This window comes from Bombus vosnesenskii, unplaced genomic scaffold (genome assembly GCF_011952255.1).
Source record: "Bombus vosnesenskii isolate JDL3184/JDL3185 unplaced genomic scaffold, Bvos_JDL3184-5_v1.1 scf7180000013316, whole genome shotgun sequence".
In the NCBI taxonomy this organism is placed as follows: domain Eukaryota; kingdom Metazoa; phylum Arthropoda; class Insecta; order Hymenoptera; family Apidae; genus Bombus; species Bombus vosnesenskii.
Window position 1 is genome coordinate 3353006 of NW_022882962.1, and position 22614 is coordinate 3375619.

General features: G+C 38.5%; 3 protein-coding genes across 8 annotated transcripts in view; 2 read left to right on the forward strand and 1 right to left on the reverse strand.

Moving 5' to 3' along the window:
• Nucleotides 1–747: 747 nt before the first annotated feature.
• LOC117235635 (dehydrogenase/reductase SDR family protein 7-like) lies at nt 748–2927 on the forward strand. The gene is made up of 6 exons (XM_033497865.1): nt 748–1192; nt 1271–1414; nt 1478–1697; nt 1766–1850; nt 1922–2082; nt 2148–2927. The coding sequence occupies exons 1-6, from the start codon at nt 1049–1051 to the stop codon at nt 2342–2344; spliced, it is 951 nt and encodes a 316-aa protein (XP_033353756.1). The 5' UTR covers nt 748–1048; the 3' UTR covers nt 2345–2927.
• A 738-nt stretch (nt 2928–3665) lies between these two features.
• LOC117235637 (transmembrane protein 11 homolog, mitochondrial) lies at nt 3666–5871 on the reverse strand. Of its 2 annotated transcripts, XR_004493707.1 has the most exons (4): nt 5790–5871; nt 4845–5062; nt 4419–4756; nt 3666–4262 (listed from the first exon to the last, which is right to left on the reverse strand). XR_004493707.1 is itself a non-coding variant. In XM_033497868.1 (3 exons), exons 1-3 carry the CDS (start codon nt 5810–5812, stop codon nt 4470–4472), a joined length of 528 nt encoding a protein of 175 aa, XP_033353759.1. In that variant the 5' UTR covers nt 5813–5871; the 3' UTR covers nt 3666–4469. The 2 variants fall into 2 exon arrangements, 1 of the variants encoding a protein (XP_033353759.1); XM_033497868.1 differs by having other exon boundaries at nt 3666–4756.
• A 2061-nt stretch (nt 5872–7932) lies between these two features.
• LOC117235362 (protein outspread) overlaps nt 7933–22614 on the forward strand; it is a 210910-nt gene continuing 196228 nt past the window's right edge. For all 5 annotated transcript variants that reach the window (XM_033497311.1, XM_033497314.1, XM_033497313.1 and 2 more), the window contains exons 1-2: nt 7933–8319; nt 8366–8626. In XM_033497311.1, the coding sequence (XP_033353202.1) occupies nt 8486–8626 (141 nt within the window). In that variant the 5' untranslated portion in view covers nt 7933–8319; nt 8366–8485. The remainder of the gene's footprint in view (nt 8320–8365; nt 8627–22614) is intronic.

Here is a 22614-nt window from a genome sequence, read left to right on the forward strand (position 1 = left end):
TACAGACTTCAATGTTTCCTTTTCTACTTTTGCTTTTTTTCAAGTCTCGCGGTACTTTCCGTCCTGTTCCTGGAAGTACAACATGTTTAATGGATTAAGATAAGAGCATTGATAAAGCAAAATATGGGTCTAGAATAAAATGGAATCAACTATTTAATTTCCATTATAATTTATAACATTATTCGTTTGGTAATCATTTAAATAAATCATCGAGTGGAGTTCTTCTCCATGGTTAGGTCTGATAATTGATATCACTTTCCAAATCGATTATTTTTTGGAAATTGGTACAAGCTAAGAACTATATTTAAGATAAATATTTTTATGTGTTAGCGTTAATATAGAAATTAAAAGACAAATTGAACCAGTATATAAATGCTATATCTGCTTTTGTGTAATAGAACATCGTCGTCAATGTACGTAAACTTTTTAAAACAGTCTTCAACAATTTTGTGAGTAGGTAATATATACAATGTTACAATAAATGAATAGATATTAAAGCCTAAATTTTAGTTATTAAAGTCTAAATTTATGTTTTCAGAATTCCTTAATTTTTGGAGCGATATAGATATTTAATAACTGGAGGCAACAAAAGTTTCCCTAAAAAATAGATATCTATTTTATTCATTAAGATTAATTGCAATCCTTTTATAAACAAAATCATTTGGAACAAGTCTTACAATTATTGTTATTTATCAAACTAATAAAAAATTACAAAAACATGCATATGAATGCAACGTGTATAACTGTCAATCGATAATATTGAATGCTACATTGAAATGATAAGAATCTTTGCGAATACATATTCAACTACGACTGTTACATCTATATTCTATGTTATTTATGGTATATTATGACCAAATTCATATTAACAGATATTATTCTATATAATGTATGGTCTCCATGTGTTTGGTCAAAGTTCAGGAGCATAGAGGTTAAGATTTATAACGTAATACATAAGTTATCATTTTAATTCTGTATGTTTCAAATGTTAACACCCCTTATTGAAAGCTCTTGATTTTTCTGTAATTATATACAAATATTTGGAATCATGAAGGAAGAAACATTAAAAGGTTGGCATCTTATATGGTGGTTATTTACATTATTTGGATTTCCAATTACTATCCCATGGTTGATATATCATTTCTTTGATATAATGCAACGAAAAAGAAGAAAAAGTATGTTAAGTGGGAAGGTAGATTATATCTCATTTGAATTTGTATTTTGTAAATTTTAGAAATAATCACCTGCTATATTTCAATTGACATTTTAGGTTGTGATAATAACTGGAGCCAGTTCTGGATTAGGAGAGGCATTAGCGCATATTTTCTATGACTGTGGCTGTAAACTTATTTTAATTTCTAGAAGAAAGGAGGAATTGCAAAGAGTGAAAAATGACCTAATGAATATTCATGTTGTATGTATCCATTGACAAAAATTTTTCCTAAAATTCATTGTAAACCATTTGACTTTATTTTAGACAATACCAACTCATCCTCCAGTAATTGTGCCATTAGATCTAACTAATATCAATTCTCTACAAACTGAAGTTTCAAAAATGATAGATATCCATGGAAAGATTGATATTTTGATTAATAATGCTGGCATTTCTTATAGAGGTGAAGTTGTTAATACAAATATGGATGTAGATATGAAAGTAATGCTTACAAATTACTTTGCTCAAATTGCTTTGACAAAAGGTAATTATTTAATCTTAATCCAATGAAATTTGTTGATTCTTTATCAAAATGTCTGCTGTGTCCCACAGCTGTCCTCCCATATATGATCCAGCAAAAGTCAGGTCACATAATATGTGTTAGTAGCATACAGGGAAAAATTTCAATACCATACAGGTCAGGATATTTTATATTTAAATTTGAAAGCAATTCCTAAAAAATTTTAATTACCATTATTAATATGACAGGTCTGCATATGCAGCTTCTAAATATGCATTACAAGCCTGGTGCGATTGTTGTAGAGCAGAAATGTATGACCAAAATATAAAAGTTACAACTGTTAGTCCTGGTTATGTAAGAACCTCTCTTTCACAGAATGCATTAACAGGAAATGGGCAAATTTATGGAGGTTTGTAAACTAGAAACTTAATTAATCTTAGTAAAATGTAATTGTAAACATCAATGCAATTACAGTAATGGATAAAAACACACAAGAGGGATATTCTCCAGAATATGTAGCAGATCGTATTTTAAAAGCAGTATTGAAAGAAGAGAAAGATGTGTTTATTGCACCATTTATTCCAAAATGTGCAGTATATTTACGCACTTTATGTCCATCATTGTATTTCTGGATAATGCAAAAACGAGCTAAAAAGGCAAAAGAATCATAATACTTAATATATGGTTATAACAAAGGGACAATTATTTGTTTCTTGTTATTTATAAAAACATTTAGTCTCTATCTTTATATTTATACTATCTTTTATTATTATGTTATAACTAAAATGAAATATACGTTGTAATAGATTTAATTTTATGCCAAGTTGATGGCAATCTTGAAAAGAGAATAATTTTATGAAATGCATTGGACAAAATTATATCCAAATTATATTTTATTATAATGCCAGTCATTGGTGGAATATGTTTACATTATATACATTTTAATACTACAAACGTGTTAATGGAATTTAGACTGAAGCACATTAAAATATATGTCATCTAAAACTTGAAAAGTCATGGAATATATAAAGATAAGTAATTACAGAAATTATGTTTTATAAATATAATAAAAGCTGTAAAATATAGACATATACAGAAAGTAAAGATACTTGCATAAATTTCACATAGAAAAATAAATGCTTGAAAATGCAGAGAAATAGAGACCTTTTAAGCTACAAATTACAGAACAATAAATTTACCTAACACACCATTCGTCAAATGTATCTTTATCCATAGTAGATATTTTATTGCATATTCTCTTGTATGTTACAACTATAAAATATTATAAGTTGTATCATAACAAATATTTGGCTAATAACTGAGACATTCAAAGTATGACATATAATGTACAGCAATTGGTACGAACTTTGCTGTCATGGCAGGATTATCAACACTTATTTAAGTTTTTGTTATGTATCATCAGCAATTTTCTGTAAATTCTAATTTACATAAAAAGATTCTAATTGACGTTAACTTAATTGTAAAAAAAATACGAACACGTACTTTTTCATATTAACATAATGAAGCATTATATGTTTGTATTGTGCATAAAATGCACGCCATATGTAATAACTATATTTTATATTGGATTTATTGGTAAATGATATTATGCAAAGATAGTTAAACTCTTAAGTTCTACATAAAATGTATTGGCCTGCTGATTTTCTTTTCTTTTTTTTTTAATTTTTACCTCATATTATAGATTTTTTTAAATATTGAAACAATGTAGATGAATATTAGAAATTATACACTGATTGAAATAAACTTTACATTTTGTTTATGTTAAGGGAAAGTAGATATACAGTACTCAAGATTTGTCTAATGCAATTAGATTTCCTTACATATCATGTAAATATGTAAATAACAATTTTGTGTTATATCTGTTATATAGTCATAAAATCTTAGATGTTGGTATATTTTGTTTATATTTACAATTTGCAAGAATTATTTGACACATTACTCAACTTAAAATGTATCTAAAAATTTCTTATATTACGTGATGTAATATTTATTATTATCATTCACTTACAGAAATGTTTGTGACGTTTAACTTGATATCCCATGTGTTTGTATATAGCATGATAAGAGTCTTATATAATTAACAAAAGTTTTGTGTATTATGCTGATTAAGATGTTTGCCAAATAATACTAGGACAAATTTTTTTTAGATATTTTCAAGAATGGCTTTTCCGAATATTAATATCTTTTGCATAGTGGACTATATCACTGGGTGAGAAAATCTAGGCAACATTCTCTTTAATACATCATATGCAGTGTATTCTATCTACTTTATTTACACTCTAAAAATATATAGTTCAAGTCCAACCTTTCAGGTGTACGTTTGCAATTTTGCATAAATCTAAGAACACTTATATTAGTAGTTATATCACATAAGTGATTGCATGAATATGATTGTGTCTTTCTTGTGTTAATATTAACTGTGATATAATCAACAAGATGAAGATCATAGAGTAACAATGTGGAGCCTTAAGAAGTATCATGTTTTAGATTCAAAGTGGTTTTAGAACAGGCTTTTTTTTAGTCTGTTTTATTAGATATTTTCCCTTTTATTGTAAAATCAGCATCCACCTGTGAGGTAGTGTCAAAACATAAAAGAAATATAAACATCAAACAAAAATAGATTTGCGTGACTCAACAATCCCCACTAATTTACATGAAATTGCAATTCACAGATTTCTATGCTAGGCCTTATTACGATCTTTTACAATATATCGTATGGCCTACCTTACTCTTTTTTAAAACTCAGATTTTTTTCTTTCTTGGCAGAAGAACATTTCATTTAAATGCCTGATAAACTCTCCAAGCACTGATGCTGAGAGCTACCAATGTAATAGTCGTGTGAAGAATTCTTCTTCTTGTATCATCTTTTCTTACGAGAAATGTTGGAGACGATGGTCCTAGAACTGCTAACAATTCTACATGTGGCAATTTGCTTGTGTCAGTCTCTACTTGATATTGGCAGCAGGGGTCAAACTGCCAAGAAACAGTATAAAGTCCACAGGATATTACAGATATAAAACCTAATGGACCACAAATATAGGGCTGGTCACCCCAAATCAAACCTGTGAAATATATAATAACATACTTTGTATAAAGAATAATATTTCAATAATATACACATATATAATATGAAACATAAGTTTTAAAAACCTGTAGTTATGGCAGCAAGACCAGACAATGCTGCAGTCTTATGAAGACAATTTCCTACTGCTATCCACCTGGAGGTTTCATCACCTAATTTAGATGGCTCAATAACAATTAAACTGCATTCAGATTCTAATGCTCTTTCTAGTTCATATTCAAATGTTTCATGTGCATTTTCATTATCGTATACCTCTTTGATGATGGCAACATTTGAGGAATCATCCCTGTAAGAAATCCGTACCTAATTGTCAAATAAATACTTTACATAAATTATATAAATTGCAATTACATTTAGATATAAATATAATTCCATCATTTCAAAATAATATTATATTATAATTTATACATACACAATAAAACATATAAATTGTACTCATTCTTATAAAGTTAAAAATGTATTTTTATATATCAATTGTGTAATTTAAATCAAACAGTATGATCCTTCTTACAACTTAATTCTTTTATGTGTTATGTAAGATGTTGTTTGGAGGTGATCAACGCTTTATTTGTTTGAATACAAACACATTTATAACAGAAACAATAACATTATCCTTAATGTTATATGTCTAAATAATATTTTATTGGATTCTAACAATATTTGTCAAATTAATATACATTTTAATGATTCAAAAATGTTACTGAGACTGACAGGAGACAAAAAAAAAGTGCAGGGAAAAAAATGAACATAGTACATAAAAATAATGAATTTTTATAATGAAATCATCTTTAATTTTGTCTTGAAATGGAAATTTACGGATTAGTAAAACATTCACGGACTTGTAGCAAAGATTATGAAAGATTAAACTCCTGAATTCCAGGGAGTAGATTCGAGGTTAATTTCATTTCAAAATTAATTATTACGTTATTATATTATATTACGGTATGTATATTAGTGTTAGTTAGAAGTATCAAGTTTTGTATAAAAAGCCGAAAATAATTTAGCCTACGAACCTGTCACCAGCTTCATCTACCATCTTTACAATCAGACTTCCAAACACTGGAACGTTGGTCTGGATGAACCGGAAAAGAAATCTCGAACATTGAACCGGATGTAAAAATCAGCTGATTCAATTTAAGCATTCGCATGAGTCAAGCCGTAGTTTGCAACTTAAGTTTGTTCAAACGTGCTTCTTTGTAAAGTCATATTTCTTCATTTACTTCAATATTTGATTGCGTTTGGAAAGTAAGGGAGATATCATCCGCTAAGAAGGTACTTATAATTATTAGGTCATTCCTAGCAAAACCACATTTCACGAAATATATATCATTCGGATAGTGTGTGGTATTTTGTGAAATGTGACTTTTCTAGTATACCTAATTATAAAATAAAATTGCAGATATATCTTTTACCTTGTCACTCTATATTTATATCTGTACATTATATTTTATACAAATAATATATTTAAATACAAATTGCGATAGATCATATCAGGGATACATACGTATCTTTTTTAAAATCAAGTCTTATGAAATTCTTTATAGCTAAGATGTATAAATCTTTGCCTTAAATTTAGTATGATTTCAATTGTTACATTAATTCAATTGTTGAATCTATTATTCATACCTTAATGTGTTTGATAATATACATTGTTTAATTTCTTGCAAGCGATATCAATTGTCAATGAATTATATTTAATTTTGATGTTTTTATAATATTTATCGTTTATTTTAAATCTTACAATTCACAAGTTGCAGATTATAAGTATTAGTAAATTCTCTTGCATAACAATAACAAGTTTAATAAATGACGCAAATGAAATTTTGTAATCAAATTTTACAAGTTACAAATTATTTGAGTATCCTATTCGATGCAGAAAGGAGAAGTATATAATTTATAACCTGCAACTTGATAGTTTACTAATATTATTAGTTGGTGAATTATTATGTAAGAGGGACGTGATCAAGAAAATTGGACGAAAATGGAATAAAAGAATAACGGCGAGATGATTAGTTGAAATTCTTACGCCGTGGCGCTATGTTCCAGAGGACGAATGGGGGACTAGTTTGGCGCTGGCGTAGCCTCGTACCCAAGAGGGCGTGCTACGGTCGATCGAGCGAGAGTGAGCGCTACGGACGGCATAGAGGCCGAGTTAAACGAGCCAGATCGCAGATGGACGTCCGCGGGAGCGTTCTGTCATGGAGAGCACAACGCGACGTGTCGTAAGTGTGCTCGAGTGTCGTCGTCGTCGTGGTCGTTGCCGTAGTGGTCGGGTGTGTAGTATTTCGGGTCGTATCACGGAATTATCACTGTGACAGTCGATATAGTATAAGCGTACATAAGGATCGTGGTGCTCGTGGTGCTACTATTGGTATATCGTGAACTGTGGCAAACGAATAATCACATCTTAGCCACGTCTCTACACAATCCAAGGCGAGTTTCGAGCAGCCAAAAAAGCAAGTGACCTTTCGTTCGATCGAATAATCGCGCCCTATCATGTGTGATTAACAGTTCGATTAGTCGAATGATCGATAGATCGGTGCTGTGACATGTTAACTGCGGTGCATGCTATTGTGTCTAATAATAGATTCGTGTGATTCGGAGTGCCGCGTAATCCACGTGCTCGCATCGAACAGCGTACAGTATTCGAGGGGAACATTATCAACAAGTCGATTGGGACGCGAGGGTGAATCGGATCGATCGAGTCATCTTGCTGTATATTGTATTTTTTCGACCAGATTCGTTTATCCGAATCATGTAAATATCGCAATAGCGACGGTAACCGGTACGTGTCACCTAAACGCGTGTGACATATAAACACACTGTAAACACACAAGCACGAGACAAGCGCGCTCGTTTGTATATGTTACGAAATTCGAACGGAGTCGAGCACGTATATTATTGGCCGAAGCGTATGTAAACATCGGGCAAAGAAGCGTATCGGAGTTTCTTCCGGTTACGGAGTCAACCATCACGAGAGAACATAATACGTTACTATTCATACATTGGCGCCGATTTAAGCACATTTCGCTCTCCTTGACTAAGCGAGTGTCGCTTCGATGTACGGTCGATCCTCGAACGTGTCACGAATCTGACTGCACGCGAGATACAAACGAAATCAACGAAACATATCGAGAACATATCGTTGCCGGTCGATAGTTCGATAAATGACGATCCTCGCGCGAAACGAGAATACGAAATCCTGTTAACTCGATCCGTTAACGTAACGGACACGCGGAGAGTGGCCGCTGGGGACTGACTCGTTGTCGGTGGTGGCGCGCGTCTGTGTAAAATCCAAAATTATACAGAATTCGTACAAATTTAAATAAATGAAATTAATACTCTAAGCGAATAAAATCACTCCTCGATAAAACTGTCTCATCGCGTGCAGAAAGAACAACTTTGGGAAATCGTGTTTTGGAGTTTCACGTTCGAGTAATCGATATCAGCCGATTTTTGTCGTACGAAATCGATACGCATTTGGTTTATGCGCGTTTAGTTTGTGCGCACTTAGCCGACGCGCATTTAGTCGGTGCGTATTTCGTCGGTACGTATTTAGCCAGCGCGTTTTTAGCCGGCGTGCATTTAGTCGGTGCGTTTTCGGTGCTTGTGAACGGAGGTGAACCGGAGGGTGAGGAATAAAGAAAAAGGGGGCGAGAGACGAACGATGGTGCTGTCCGGTCGTCGCGGTTAATTCGCACGTGTCGCGATGTCGGGCGGCACGGCGGGCGTCCGTGGCACCGGCGCCGAGTGCAGGAAGTTCGCGCCGAACATATTCAACAAGAGCAAGTGCAGCAGCTGCTTCAAGCAGAAGGAGGAGCACAGCGCGGAGGCTCTGGAATGCAACAGGGTGAGTTTTGCTTGATGGACTCTCTGTCTCCCTTCCTTTCTCTCTCTTTCTTCTTCCCTGCGTGCGCCTTTTCTTCTCTCTTGCTCGCTATCTATCCTTCTCTGTCTGTATTCTTTGTCTCACTCTAACGTATAGTTGCGTATGTATCTCTATCTCGTTTTTACTCACGCGTGCGTACTCGGTCCATCGCGAGCGGCATTTTCTCTTTCTTGCTCGCCCTCGAATTCCTTGCCGTGATCGGGACCAGCCAGAAGGACGAAGGTCCTGACGTTCGAGATGTCGATGTTATGTAAGACGAGCGTGCACGGTGAACACGATTAGTCCGCGGAACGAACCAACGGTTTTCAACTCAGACACCCGTGTAGCTTCTCTTTTCAGGCTTTCGTCGCGCCGATGTAGCGGTTCGTTCGTCATGATTAGACCGTCGATGTTTTTGCGTTTCGGAGATATTTCAAGATGCAAAAATGTACAGAAGATATATAATTAAAGTACAATGAGTAAAGTATAATATGCAGGGGTGTGTTGCGTTTTGTAAGAAACCGCGCGTTAACGAATCATATAGGTTATACCAGTTCCGGTATACAAAATCTGTAGATGTTCTATAATTATCTGTGTGTAATTATTTACGAAGATTACCTACATTTTTAAAAGATTTAGAATAGTATGAAGGATCGGTAGATGTTCTATAACTATTATGACGTTGATGTATACAAAAATGTAGATTTTCAGATGATTCACAATTATTTATCTATTCATATTTTATTTATATCTCTCAAGTATCATATCGCGTACGTGTAATTGTATATTTTCCATTATCGTTATACCACTGTTTTATCAGCAAACAGTCCATTTATATCACGTGTATTCGTTAATTCCTGTACGGTTTATCCATTGAAGTGATAAATCGCAGGAGCAATGAAAAATAGGGTTATAGAGGGTTATAGAGATTATAACGTTTTATAGACAGTCCATTTTACTCGTTATAATATTAAATGAGCGAAATAAATGTCTTCTCTTATGTTCATAAAAATATTGACTCGCATAAATATCCAGCCATGAAACTATATGAATATATGTATATATATACACACGATTCGTTTAACGCAATTCCATGCACGTCGTCTCGCAATTATAATCTGTATTTGGTATTAGAATATAGCCAGAGTGTGAGAATACCGGGGTTGGACTTATTATCGTTATAATCGAAATCTATTTCTGGTAAATGGAAAAACGCACGGTACGTTTGATTCGCCGTAGAGTTAAAAAGAAAGGAAAAAAAAAGAGTGAAATATAAGTGGAATTCAAGGTTGACGCAGATAGATGGAAGAAATTGCTATTGGCGGAGGCGTTGAGGGCTTTTCAAGGTTAATCTCGATCAATCCGATCAAGTCGTTCAAAATGTATCTTTTAAATAGACCGAAGGCCTCAAGAATATCAACGTTCTTGTATCTTCCTCTAAAAAATGAAGTTTTTTTGGATCCTCGAAATTATTCCTCCCCCCAACCTCTTTTCCATCCGTTTTTCTACTAAAATTTTTCGAATCCTCGAGATTATCTTCCTCCTCGTTCTTTTTCTCTTTATTTTTCGAAGTCGTGGCTGTTTCGATTGAATCGTAATAGTAATTTACAAACGAATGCGCGAAAAAGTAGCATCGCCACGGGCTCCGGGATATAAATACGTGGCACGCGGTACAAGTTAGGAGACGTTAAAAGAAGAAGAACAGGAATCTTTATAGTACGGTTTTCTTCCTTTTGCCTGTGGTTTTTATTTACAACGGGGCCCGGTACGGTCGTCGATGAGCAAAATTGCCTCGTAAAAGCGGGGCCCTCGAGGGGGGTGAGGGTGGGCCGCAGAATAAAAGCGTTAAAAATCAATTCACGCTGCGGATCGTACGGTACCGTACTCGAAACGCCAGCACAGGAACACCGTTCAAGTTTTAGGACACCTACAGCTTTCGCGCGAAACGCGACAATTAAACTAAAGCATAACGAAACGATTAATCGATCAGAATTTTGTATTCGCGCGAGGCTACGATTCAACGCATGTAGGCAAGTGCGAAAGTACAATATTTGAACACTTGTAGACACCTTTTAAGAAATATGGAGAAGTTTATACGAAGTCTGAATCTGTATCGTAAAATCGTTTATCATACGCGTGAAATTAATTAAGCGTAAATACTTACGATAGAAATAATACGAGCGTCAAAATTGACGAACACAGCGATGAAAAGATGCTACAGATGCGAGCAAGAACTTGGTCACGTCGAATTAAAGAGATCGTTGTTACAAGAGTGTTACAACTTATGTTCGACGTTTCAAACGAGATGACAATTCCTAGACGATTTGATAATTTTCTAATTATGGATATTTATTTAAGTTTTCGTAGAAGTCGAAATACGTATGAACGTGTCATATGTTAAGAACAGTCGTCTGTTTAAAATCTGTTCGATAAGACGACGTTTATTGTCTTTTTTCTTTTTTTTTTTCTGTTTCGTTTCTGGTTCTCTCGATTCTCCAGAGTTTCTTCCATTCTCCACGATTATCCGTTTTTTTGTTGCTCTCGAGTATCTCTCTGGTTGGTTTTTACGCAGCAATCGATTCCAGAAGAGAAAAGGGGACTTTGAATAGGTATAAACGCTTTTTGCGGTATACGGTATAGAGAAACATATCCATAGCCGATACGATGAATGACGAGCGGCGTTTCTGGTTTCCGCTAATGACGCCAGGAAAATTGCACGCCGCATGAAACGCGCTGCATAATATATTGATTTTACCTACGGATGTTTCCATTGGGAAATGTTTGCGAAACTTTGTATCGATGTCAGAGCTGCGTAATTTATTTCGTTTATGTCGCGTGACGCGCGTGCATATTAATTTTCAATATGCATACGAACATTGAAATATAGGAAATTGAAAATATAGGAGATTTAGCTCTGAAATATAACCGCTTGCCCCTCTATCTTATCTCGAGAGTCATTTGCATATTTTGTGTTTACGAAAGAGACTTCTTAAAATTCGCGCAATATCATTTCCTCGCTATTTCTTTCACATAGATTCTACGATTACACGAAACGTAGTATTATTAACGTAGTATTATAAACTTTGGTCGTTAACGGTTTAATTAACGAATTATCGTACAAAGAGACTCGAGTCTCGTTATATCGCATGGCCAAAAACCCGAACGAGTAGAATAAAATGTAAAGAAGAGGTGGGTGGTCGTAAAATTCGTACGGCATCTTGCGACGAGATTCTTGAAAAGCTGTTCTTCTGTTTCCAAGAAAGAAAATAGAATTGGAAGAAGAGCGAGCTTGGTCGTGAAATTCTCGCGATCTATGAGCTTCTCGAGGAGAAAGGGAAAGATCACGAATCTATTGCCCTTTTACGCTTTTTTCGGCCAGAGGCCAGGACAATTTCGTACACGTACAATGGGACACGTCGCCCGTGCCGAGGCCGTTGCAAATTTCGGAATGTCGGCAGCCTTGCGACCTGTTCTCGGTGCATTCCAGCCGTCTTCTCGCGGCACCCCAACAGCACAGGCCCTTTCGAGAGTTGTTGGCTTGTCGGCTTTCGCCTGGATGCGGTATCTCTGTATCGGTTTATTCTCCACCTCTTCGCCTCTCTGTCTCGCCGATCTGCACAGGTTTCTTGGCTTCTTTCTTTCTTCCTCTGTCTCTCTACTTCTCGCTGTTGTCCCCCATATAAACCGCAAATAACGAATGCATACGCAATCCAACCTTTCTTTGCCCCTTGGTCGCACGGTTCTTCGTCTCGCGGCTCGTAATTTGACGAGGAGAGTCTCGAATCGAAGGAATTTGACCTTTTACAACGTTTCTCGCGGCGGCCCTCTCCCGGATCGTTTCTACGAGTTACGACTATCGCGGAAGTGCAAGCTGATTGCGTGAATACCTGTAAAACGCGTGTTCCACACCGATTCCACGTAGGTCTTAAAGGTTAGAGGATCGGGCAGTTCGAAGATCGGGCAATCGTTGGCGAATGAATTTTTATCGATCACGATCGATATATCTTCCAGTTAAATTACGGCAGTTTCTATGTTTCTTTTTTATATCGGGTATAAGACATCGATAGAAAGTTGCTGTTTGTGCGAATTTAGATTTTTACGAACGCAACCAACGAGGATTCGTTTCGTTCATTAGATACTACGAGAAGTACTCTGCGTCAGATACGTTGTATTAGGTTGTGCGAAAAATGTCTTTCTTTCGCAAACATGTTTTTTACGACAGTGTTTTTTACATCTTCATACAAACGTGAAACCAAGTGTGTGAAATGTCGCGGTGTTTATCTCAACAGAAGAAAATGGATCGTACGCAATTGGACAAAATAATATAAAACAAAAAACGTTGTGCGTCTATTATTTCTTCATAAAACGAAAGGAACGGAGAATCTAATATGTTCGTGTACGCTTTTACTCTCTTAAGTTTTCTATAAATGCATAATATTCGCGATCGAATCGTCGTTATTTCCTCCACAGCGTGGATCAGACGTTCAACGACTGGAAATAGAAAAATGCGACTCTTCGTTAACTACTTTGAATTGTGTGATCCATTCTGTTTAATTGGATCCTCGATGTTGTGTTCTCATTGTCAATTTCAATTCATTAAGTTCGACCGTGTTGTCCTTACGGTGACGTTGTAACTTCGACGATGCTCGAAGTCATCCTGTCGACAAGGAAATGTTCCGATGCTCGTCATCGATTCCCCTTCACGTTTAATTATATCATAACGATGAACACGCAACAAAAGATCCTTTCGATAATCAATCCCATAGACCTAAATAATTTCCACTGTCAATCTCGTTGGCTTTTCAAAAGCGAAGCAAGAAAATCTCATTGAATTTCCACGAATTTGCCTAAACGCTGCACGGCGTTGTTACACCACTTGGAACGTTCAGTTACGAAGGAAACACAAAGAAGTCTCTCACGATTTCTCTAAATATTCGTTCGATAGACAACAACGTTATACTCAAATATCGACTCTAAAACGAGGAAATATCTCTGGAAATTTCGTCTCGCGATCGGACGATCCCCAAAAGCTAAAGGAACTGGAGTTTCGACTCGGATCCATCGAATCGCCTAACGGAGATCGCGGTTTAACCGCGTTTAATTATGACTTTTCGCGCGGTTCGTGGCTCGATACGCGGTTTAATTCCTGTAATCAGCGGCTTCCCGTTCGTCCGAGGATTCTGGGTTCGCGAACGTGAGAAAGTGATGAAAAGTAGCCGGGTGCTCGGTATCGAACGAGAAGAGAGTCAGGCTACGAGATCGACGAAGGATTCTTCGAGTTGCGTACGAAGTCCGTTGTTGTTTCTGGACAAGAAAAAGATAGAAAGAGAGAAAGGCTGAGAGATGGATAAGGAGCCCGGGGGCCGCGTTGTTCACGACCAACCATTATCGGTCCGTGGCTCCGTATTTTCTGTCCGATTACTTCTTCGTGAGCGCCTCGGTAAGTGGCCTTCGAGAAATAATTTCCTCTGGGGTTTCGTGGCCATTCTCGAGTCCCTGAAATTTTGATCCGGTGAAACGATTTCGAGATGCCTTACGGTACCATTCCCTCGTCTCTTTCTCTCTTTCGTTCTCCGTTGTTGTTGCTGGTGCACGCGTTATCCGCACGGGCCTGCAGATGCGTGCACATATTTCTGTTTTCGCTATCGATTATGTTAAGCTCAGGCGAACACGCGTCCACGATTCACCGTCAAACCTTTCTTTTCCTACGTCTTAATTTCGAGATATTTGTATACCTTAGGCATCGGATAATCGTGGATTTCGCTTTTAAATTCTTCCGTCGAAAGAGAAAACACTCCACAGCGATATAATTTGGGAATTTGTCGCCAGTAGTTTGAATTTTCTTGCGTCCAGTCTGCGTAAGACGATCTTTCGCCAATGTCGTCTTCGTTCTCCACTATTTTTATCCTAAGAGAAGCAAGGATCAGCGAATTTCTTATTTAAATTCTTCTATAGAAAGAGATATTTCGAGGGAACTTTTGCACTTGGTATAAACTCGGTTTTCTTTCTTAGCAGAGAAAGTTGCTTGGTGCAAGTTTAATCTGAAATATATTTGGCAAATCACGTACTTGTTATTGTATGTATATTTGAGGAAGCGCAAGCACGAGGTAGTCGAAGCAACGAAAGTACTTTGTTATCGGAAGTTTATCCGCGTATCGATACATCGTCGTAGTCTTATCGATTCGGAACGAAACCAGGCAAGCTTGGGATCAGAAAGATATATCGTTCTGCCATTGGCTACGTTCATACGTACGTTGTTTCATTTGTTTCCAATGCGCATCATTGTGGTGTGGTATTCGCTTAATTAAGGGTGTTCGTGATTAGCGAGTAATTTCTGATTCTTCGATTCGCTGGCAATTAAGGTGCATTATTGCGCAACTATCTGTAACAATTTTCTTCCTGGTGAAATCAGCCCGTTTTGATAACGGGACACGAGTGTATGTAGCGTATCGAATTCGATACGGATTCGCCAACATTACGAAAATTTTCCCTACAATTCGTTTCTTTTCACATCTTTATCGAGCGACGAGTAAACTTTCATACAACGATTCTACCAACGATTTATGGAAAAAGTAGCTTTTCCGATTCTTTTCCGATATAAATGTTCGCGTGCCAGCAGCTTTTAAAAAGGGTAAAACATTTTAACGGTTAAATACATTTTTCTATATTTCACCAAATTAACGTTTACCTTTGTAATAGAGTCTTTTGAGTCACGAAGAACTCTAGTATAGTCTAAGAGACTATACTAAAAGTAAATTACGATAATATCGATGAATAATTCATGTGACTCTAGCGAACTCTTTAATTAAGGTGAAGTTCCCTCGATAAAAATTAACAGATTTGCAGGGGAAATTGCAGAATTCCACAAGCATTTTCTCAAACGTCCCTTCGCTCACGATCTTCGATTTAAAGCCAAACGAAAGAAGATCTAATCTGCTCATTAGCAAAAGTTCAGCTTCACTTCCACCGTGTTGTATCTTCCCTCGATACAATTTATAATTCGATGATTATCTGTAGGTACTAGCGCGTATACAGCGGTGCGCGATGTCGATAACGTTCGCGATCTCTGCGTGCCAACCTGGCATAAATTTCATCGGTTTAAAAAGGGCTGTCGTTTTCGCCCAAGTCACGACAAATTATTGATGATCTTATGGACAGGCAATAGAGATCGTTATCGAGAGCTCGCTTCACAGAAAGGTCGTGTCGTGCAACACGACATCGCAAAAACCTTCAAATACCTGTTCGCGTTGTGTTCACCGGGAAGAAATGGCCACGGTTTTCAAGCGGACACGGCCCTCGCGGGGAACATAGAACGGTCCTGGTCTCTTCTTGCGTTCTCGCCGCTCTTCGACACACGTTCAATCCTCCATCGTTGTATATCAAAACATAAATCCTTTCTCTGGATCCCACGCGCCGTGGATAAAAAACTACACAGGCTCGCGAAATTACTCGAACATTCGTAGACATATTTTTACGAATTACGCTAGGAATTATTTTACGAATCGTTTCGAAATCTCATTGGTACCGTTATGACGGGCTCGATTATCACGATTACATTGGTCAATCTTGAAATCAAACCGAAAATACGTATAGAAATTACAAGACAGTTGCACGTGCACCTTGTTGAAGGTACGGAATTTGTTCAAGAACCTTGCACGTACAATGTTGCGCGTATAATTGAAAATTAAGCGAAGATACAAAGTACGTAGAGATGTAAGTTAATAACGAGAAACGTAGGTAAATCGATACTGTACGAACTTTATTTTTTAAAGTGTATGCTAACTTTGGGTAATTAACGCTGTGTCATCTGGCGATACACTGAAATATCGAAGACACCAGCCGAAGAACTCGCAGAACCATCGTAATCGAAACTCTCCGATAATCTATTTAAGCTTTAAAATACCAAATAGAAAAAGCTTGAAACACGCAAGGATCGACAGCATCACGCAAGGATCGTGTTAAGAGAAAAGTTGGCGCGAGGATGCGAAACTCGTACGATGCTTGTAGCGATATGGCGCCGCTTTAAAGGGCATCAGTATGCAGAAGGTCGTCGTGGCAAGAATTTTGGGCTCGCCGTCGCGTCCACGTACAAGTTTTGTCTCACCCGCGTTATTCTCGTGTCGCGCGCTTGTGGGACAAAATTTCTACGGACCAGTCGAGCGTAACCTGTCCATTGTTAGCCGCATATATTTACTTTGCTTACGACGCCGGCCATAAGCGAAGTACTGTTATGTCCGGTGGTGCTCGTATGACGTATCGCCCAACCGATCTTGATATTTCTTTCTCGCCTTACGAAACGACGATCTCGCGGCACTTTCGGCGATGTTATTCATCCCCGTTAAATTGCCACTTAACCAACACCACGGTTTTCGTCCACGATCGTTTCCCCATTAAACGAAATACAGCGTGACACGCGAAATACCGTTGCTACCGTCTCGCGAGTTTCAAGTAACCGAACTTAAGGGGTCAAGGGACGTTCCTGGATACGCTTGATTATAGATATTTCGCGGATGTTTGCGTAGTTTCATATTTTTGCAAAAATAAGCAACAGGTCGAGCGGTTCGCCACGAGTACGTTGTATCTTTTTCCTGAGAGTAGCGATAGGTCGGAATATTAATTGCTCCGTAAGATCTAGTTTTTGCAAAATATTAGATTTTTTCTGCAAGCGTTACGTAAATCAGCGTTCGCATCGTTGAAAACTTTTCAGTCCGTGAAATTAGTCGATAAACACGCACGGTGGATTTCTAGATTAGGTTTAGGCAAGTTTAGTTATCGTTATAAACGGTTGGGTCGTGTGAAAAAATGATAAAATCGAGCGATTAAGAACGACAACTTCGTGAACGATTAGTCGAGGTTTATTCGTACTACGACGTAGAGACTGTAAATGTAAGTTAGCCTTTCCATGTTATATTTTCTGGCGAGTAAACGGTGCTGGATTCTTCGGTCTCTTCAGATTTCACGCTTAGTTTATAAGTTATCATTTTTGTGATCCTTCCTAATGAATACGCTAAATGACTCACTTGTCAATTTACAAAAAGTACTTAATGTGCTGCCTATAACAGCATCAGGCATAAGAAGAAGTCTTCGTTCGCTGTATCATAGTATATCGTTTAGTATCATTTTCTTTCCTGAATCTCGGTATCATCTTCCTATCATCTTCTTCACGTAACTCCATCACAAAGTAGATCTCTACTACTTCTTTCTGCTTCATGAACATCAATGTTTCTTGCGTCGTCGAAATGCTTCTTCCTTCATCTTCGTTACGATCGCCATCTTCGCAAACCATATGTAAACATTAAGCTTTGTAACTGGATCTTAAAGATTGCATTTTTACCATTCGACCGCTACCAAACTCAACCTACAACTATAAGTAGCTATAAGTGACAACTTATTGATTTGAACGCGTGGAAACCCGAATAAGTTAACGCGTATTCGTGCAGTTTTTCCGGAACCACGAGCCGAAGAGAGATGGAGCAGTGGATCGTTATGAATCGAGCGTGTCGCGATCGTTGATCTCGATCCGCGGCCGGTGGCTGGCGACAAAAAGATCGCCGCAGAAAATCGTAAAGACACGGGGGCATCCAGTTGTAACGGTATACCGTACGCAACAGCCAGGTCTCGGAGAAAGAGAAAGAGGAAAAGAGGAGATCGCTGGGGCAGACGTGGCGACGACGCTCAAACGAAAGCTCTCCTCTTCTCGTGGCTACCGTCGTTCCTAGTGAATGGAGAGGCACCGTCGGTGGCCTCCCTTGCGGCGCATTCATCCTGGATCGATAGCCCCGCGGCGATTAATCGAATCTGGGAAGCCGGAGAGGCCACTCTCCTCCTTTCCTTCGAATCAAACGCGGTTTTTCCTCGCGCAACCTCCGCTCGTTCTACCTCGCCATAGAAGCCGTCGCACGCACGCTCCTTGCCTTTATAAGGACTTCATTGAAAACGCGCCTGTCGCTCGCCTCCAGTCCGGCCAACCTTCGACTGCCGGGTTGTTGTCGTACCCTTCTTGGTTTTGTGTCGTTAGTCAATTGGAGTAGCTGAGTGGAAACGAGGATTCGCTGGACAACGATGTTTGGGACGTCGGGTGTTTTAATTGGCAGATCTGCGCGCATCTTTGATGGATTAAAGTTTGCTTATGAATTTAGTTCGACGTAATCTTAAGTATTTCTTAACGGTAGAGTCGCGTCTCGAATATTTCGTTCGAAAAAAGAAATTTATTCACGCGAATCATATAATTTCTCGGTGAATTTTACTTAACGTTGTTTAATTAGCCTGCATGGGAGATTTTGTACGATTTATTAGTTGTCCTTCCTTGTCGTATAATTTTGATACATCTTAACACGCATCGAAGAGTCGAAGAACGCATTTACGTGTAACACCATAGGCACCGATTTCATTTGCTTCCGCGAAATCCTGCGGTATCGCTCGAAGGATCGAGGAACATATCGCTGAGGGTTCATTTCTTGTAATTCCATTCTTCTTTCGCGTGATGCGCGCATTTCTTGTTCCTCTGGCGGAAAATAGGGTTCGATAATTAACTTCACCTATTCCCTGGCGCGCATTTTTCCCTCTTCGTCGACGAACTAACGAGGATAATTATCCTGTCAATGGGAATTTTTGCATACGTCTAAACGGCCGATTCTTAATGGAAAAATAAAACGTTTCAATGAACGAGCCGTTCGAAACGGCTGGCGTTGTTCCCAGGAAAACCCAGATAGATCCACGTCAATGAACGATCTGTACCGGTCGGCTTTACATTTACGGAGTTCCTTCTTAACGAGAACTCCTCGTTCCTGGTAACGCGATATCCGCGTAGTTACGAAGCGGAGCAACTTACCTGCCCGTCCCTGCGACTCGTCTTTTTTCTTTCTCCGCCCGATAAACCTCCCGTTTATAATTTCTCTTCCAATTCCTCTCGACTACTTGGTCGTGATTTCGGATTTTTATCCATTCGATCCTGCCGTTAATAATCGGTCGCGTGACTTGTAGTATTCTCGGATTACGTTTCATCGTCGGTACAGAAAATTCCCCGTTCAAGAATCTGTCAATGATATCCTCGTCTTTTTATCGCTTTATATCTTGAAGATATATGTTCTGTTTGTACAATTATTAGATGGAAACTTTCGACCAACGATTTTTCGGCTATTATATTTAGCGTTATATTATGTTTAAAGAAACGAAATATCGAATACGAGAACTCGAGAAAACGACAAGAACTCGAACGATCATTTGAATTCGAGACTGAGAAAGATTCGAGAACAAGCGTTTCGCGACATTCGAGCGCTACGTATTCTACGCACGAATTTCTCGATTTTACTGAATTTACTGCTGCCATAATAGCTCCTCTATAATAATGTAGGCAATTGTTTCGAAGGATTAATTAAATCTGATGGAAAGCGTATCGAAGATCGATGCAATCTCTCCAATTTCCGTGACAAAGTCTCCAAGACGATCCTCTCGGGCTTTTTCGCATCGCGCCTCGCAAAAAGCCCTCCGAGATCCTTTACCGAGGAGGAACTAGAGTTAAAAACTCAACAAGTCGAGTCATCCATCTTTTCTATCCGCGCTCGGCTTATAAGCGAGGAGAGCGTCAGCGTCGGCTCTCGAGCAAGCCACGGGATCCAACCTTCGGAACGTCCTTTCGGAGGACCCCCGATGATGGATGGTGAAACGGCGAAGAAAATAAAGCACCGAACCCCTCGCCTCCGGTTCCGGCGACATCCTTCTCCACCTTCTACTTCTATCGCAGGGGGAATCAGCGTGATATTTCGCCTTCTTCTTGTGCGTCGTCACCACCATCGTTGCTATTTATCCTCCGCCGGCGTTCGTCCTCCCGCTGACCACCGGCAATTAGCTTCACGGTCACGACAAGGACATCCACTTCGTGATAGGCTAAACACAGGTCGGCTACTCTATGAGATATTGCTCGATGATCGAAAGGAGGAGGAGCGGGGACATTCATGGTACAGGATGGATAATTTGTGATCTTGCGATCGCGCCGCTGGCCCGACGTCTTTGTAACTTTCCTTCTCGTCCTCAGAAACTCCATTATCATCCGGGCCCTTGATTGAGTTCTACTTATTGATTAATGTTCCCGGTGAATCTGTCCGAACAACGACAATTCATTACGCCGCGTGCTTCTTTGCGCTCTTCTTGCTTTTCGATCTTCTTCGCTGGCAAAACGTTAGAACGTTAGGAAAACGTTAGAGCGTGAATGGCTCCGGTTCCCGGGCCCTTCTCGATCGTAGCCGGGACGGTCATCGTGGAGGTTTTAGTCGGTTGAAGTCCGGCACTACCACGCCGCTTTTCCCCAGAAGCGACCTGGTGTCCGTGCGGATTTTCTCCACGTTAATAAAAAAAAAATAAAAAAGAAAGAACGTGAATGGCTAAAGGTGATATCTAGGCGATAAATACGAGCCTCTTGGACGTTAATTGATTAATTCCACGTTTTAGCGATTCCTTAATCTCGTTACGCAAGTACGCGATCGATGCTCGATTGGTTGATGTTTAACGTTTGAGAAGCAAATTACTTAATTGCGTAAGTTCGTTCGTCGCGAGAACATGACGCGAATAACGATAAGTCCTGACGTGTGATATATTTATAAGAAAGAAAGGTAGTGTTCGTAAGGTCGTTCTTAGACTGCGAACGTTTATTCGATATCGGCGTAGCAGCTAATAGCAGCATATTTTCAGCGTTCTATTTATTTTTGCGTATTATGCGTATTCCGTACGTTTTTGCATCTGAAAAATTTCCCATGAATATTCGCAGTCTAATCGTCGCTTTACTGTACCTTTCGATTTATGCAGCTGACTAATGCGACTTCTGAACCACTCATATATACATGTGCTAAGGTTGGTTTGGGTTTAGAGACACGAAGAACGAAGGGAAACGGCGGAGGTTGACGGCGTTAAGAATAAACCTGAACCAGATGTGACCGCGGACGACCGGGCAACGTAAACTAAGGCAGAATTTTGAGCTTTATCGGGAAACGAAGAATTTTAGATTTTCCGCCGGTTTACAAGGTTTACGAGTTGTTACAGTTTAAGGCTTCCGGCTGTAAGCCGTGTCTAGTGGAAATTAGCGTCTGCTTAAACGCGGATAACCAAAGATAGATCCAATAATAACAAATCCAATAACGAAGTGGCAATCATTTTACACGAAGATATAATTCTGTTAATATCGTTACCAAGTAGATTTTACAAAGAAGCAGAGAAAGATCGACACCTGACAACCAGCGATACCGATTTATTCCATCAACGTCCTTCGTTCGATCGATAGAAATCTCCTAAATAATTCCGTAAGACGCGCGTAAACGTTCTGCAACGCTGATCATTCGTATATACTATATTATTCTCAGAATATTTAGCACAGTCGTCGCGTAGAAATGTTGTTTATAACGTGACGTCATAATGACATACCTTAATTGTAAAATTCTAAAATTAACGAATTTATTCATCGCTGAAGCTTTACGAGAAGTAGAAGATGTAGAGAGTGAGACTTATCAGTGGTAATGTAGATTACATACATTCTCCTCGAATTTACATTAAATCCTAACTACATCCATGTATCTACCTCGTCTCGAGCTTTCAAAAATCCCCGTAGAGACATAGAAACGGAGAAATCGTGCAAGATAACCATTGTCGATAGGAGATATCTGCAATAGCCGGCGATTAACGCGTTCCTCGCGAACGGAATTTCATACATCCACGGAACACGTATACCGCAAAAGAATAATCGTACGTTTACGCCTAGCGCGATTGGATATCTCATCAGGTAGAGATCGTTGGCTACCATCCATAGGCGCTTCCCCGTGTCGATTTATAGGTCGATGAAGTTGGATCGGTGTTGAGCATCGATTACCTGTAATCGAACAGACATAACGTACTGCTACGTATCGTTTTCCTCGATACCAATGTACTTTCTACCTCGTGCTTCCCTTCCATCAGCTTCGTTTACGCTTTTCTCTCGAGTCTGC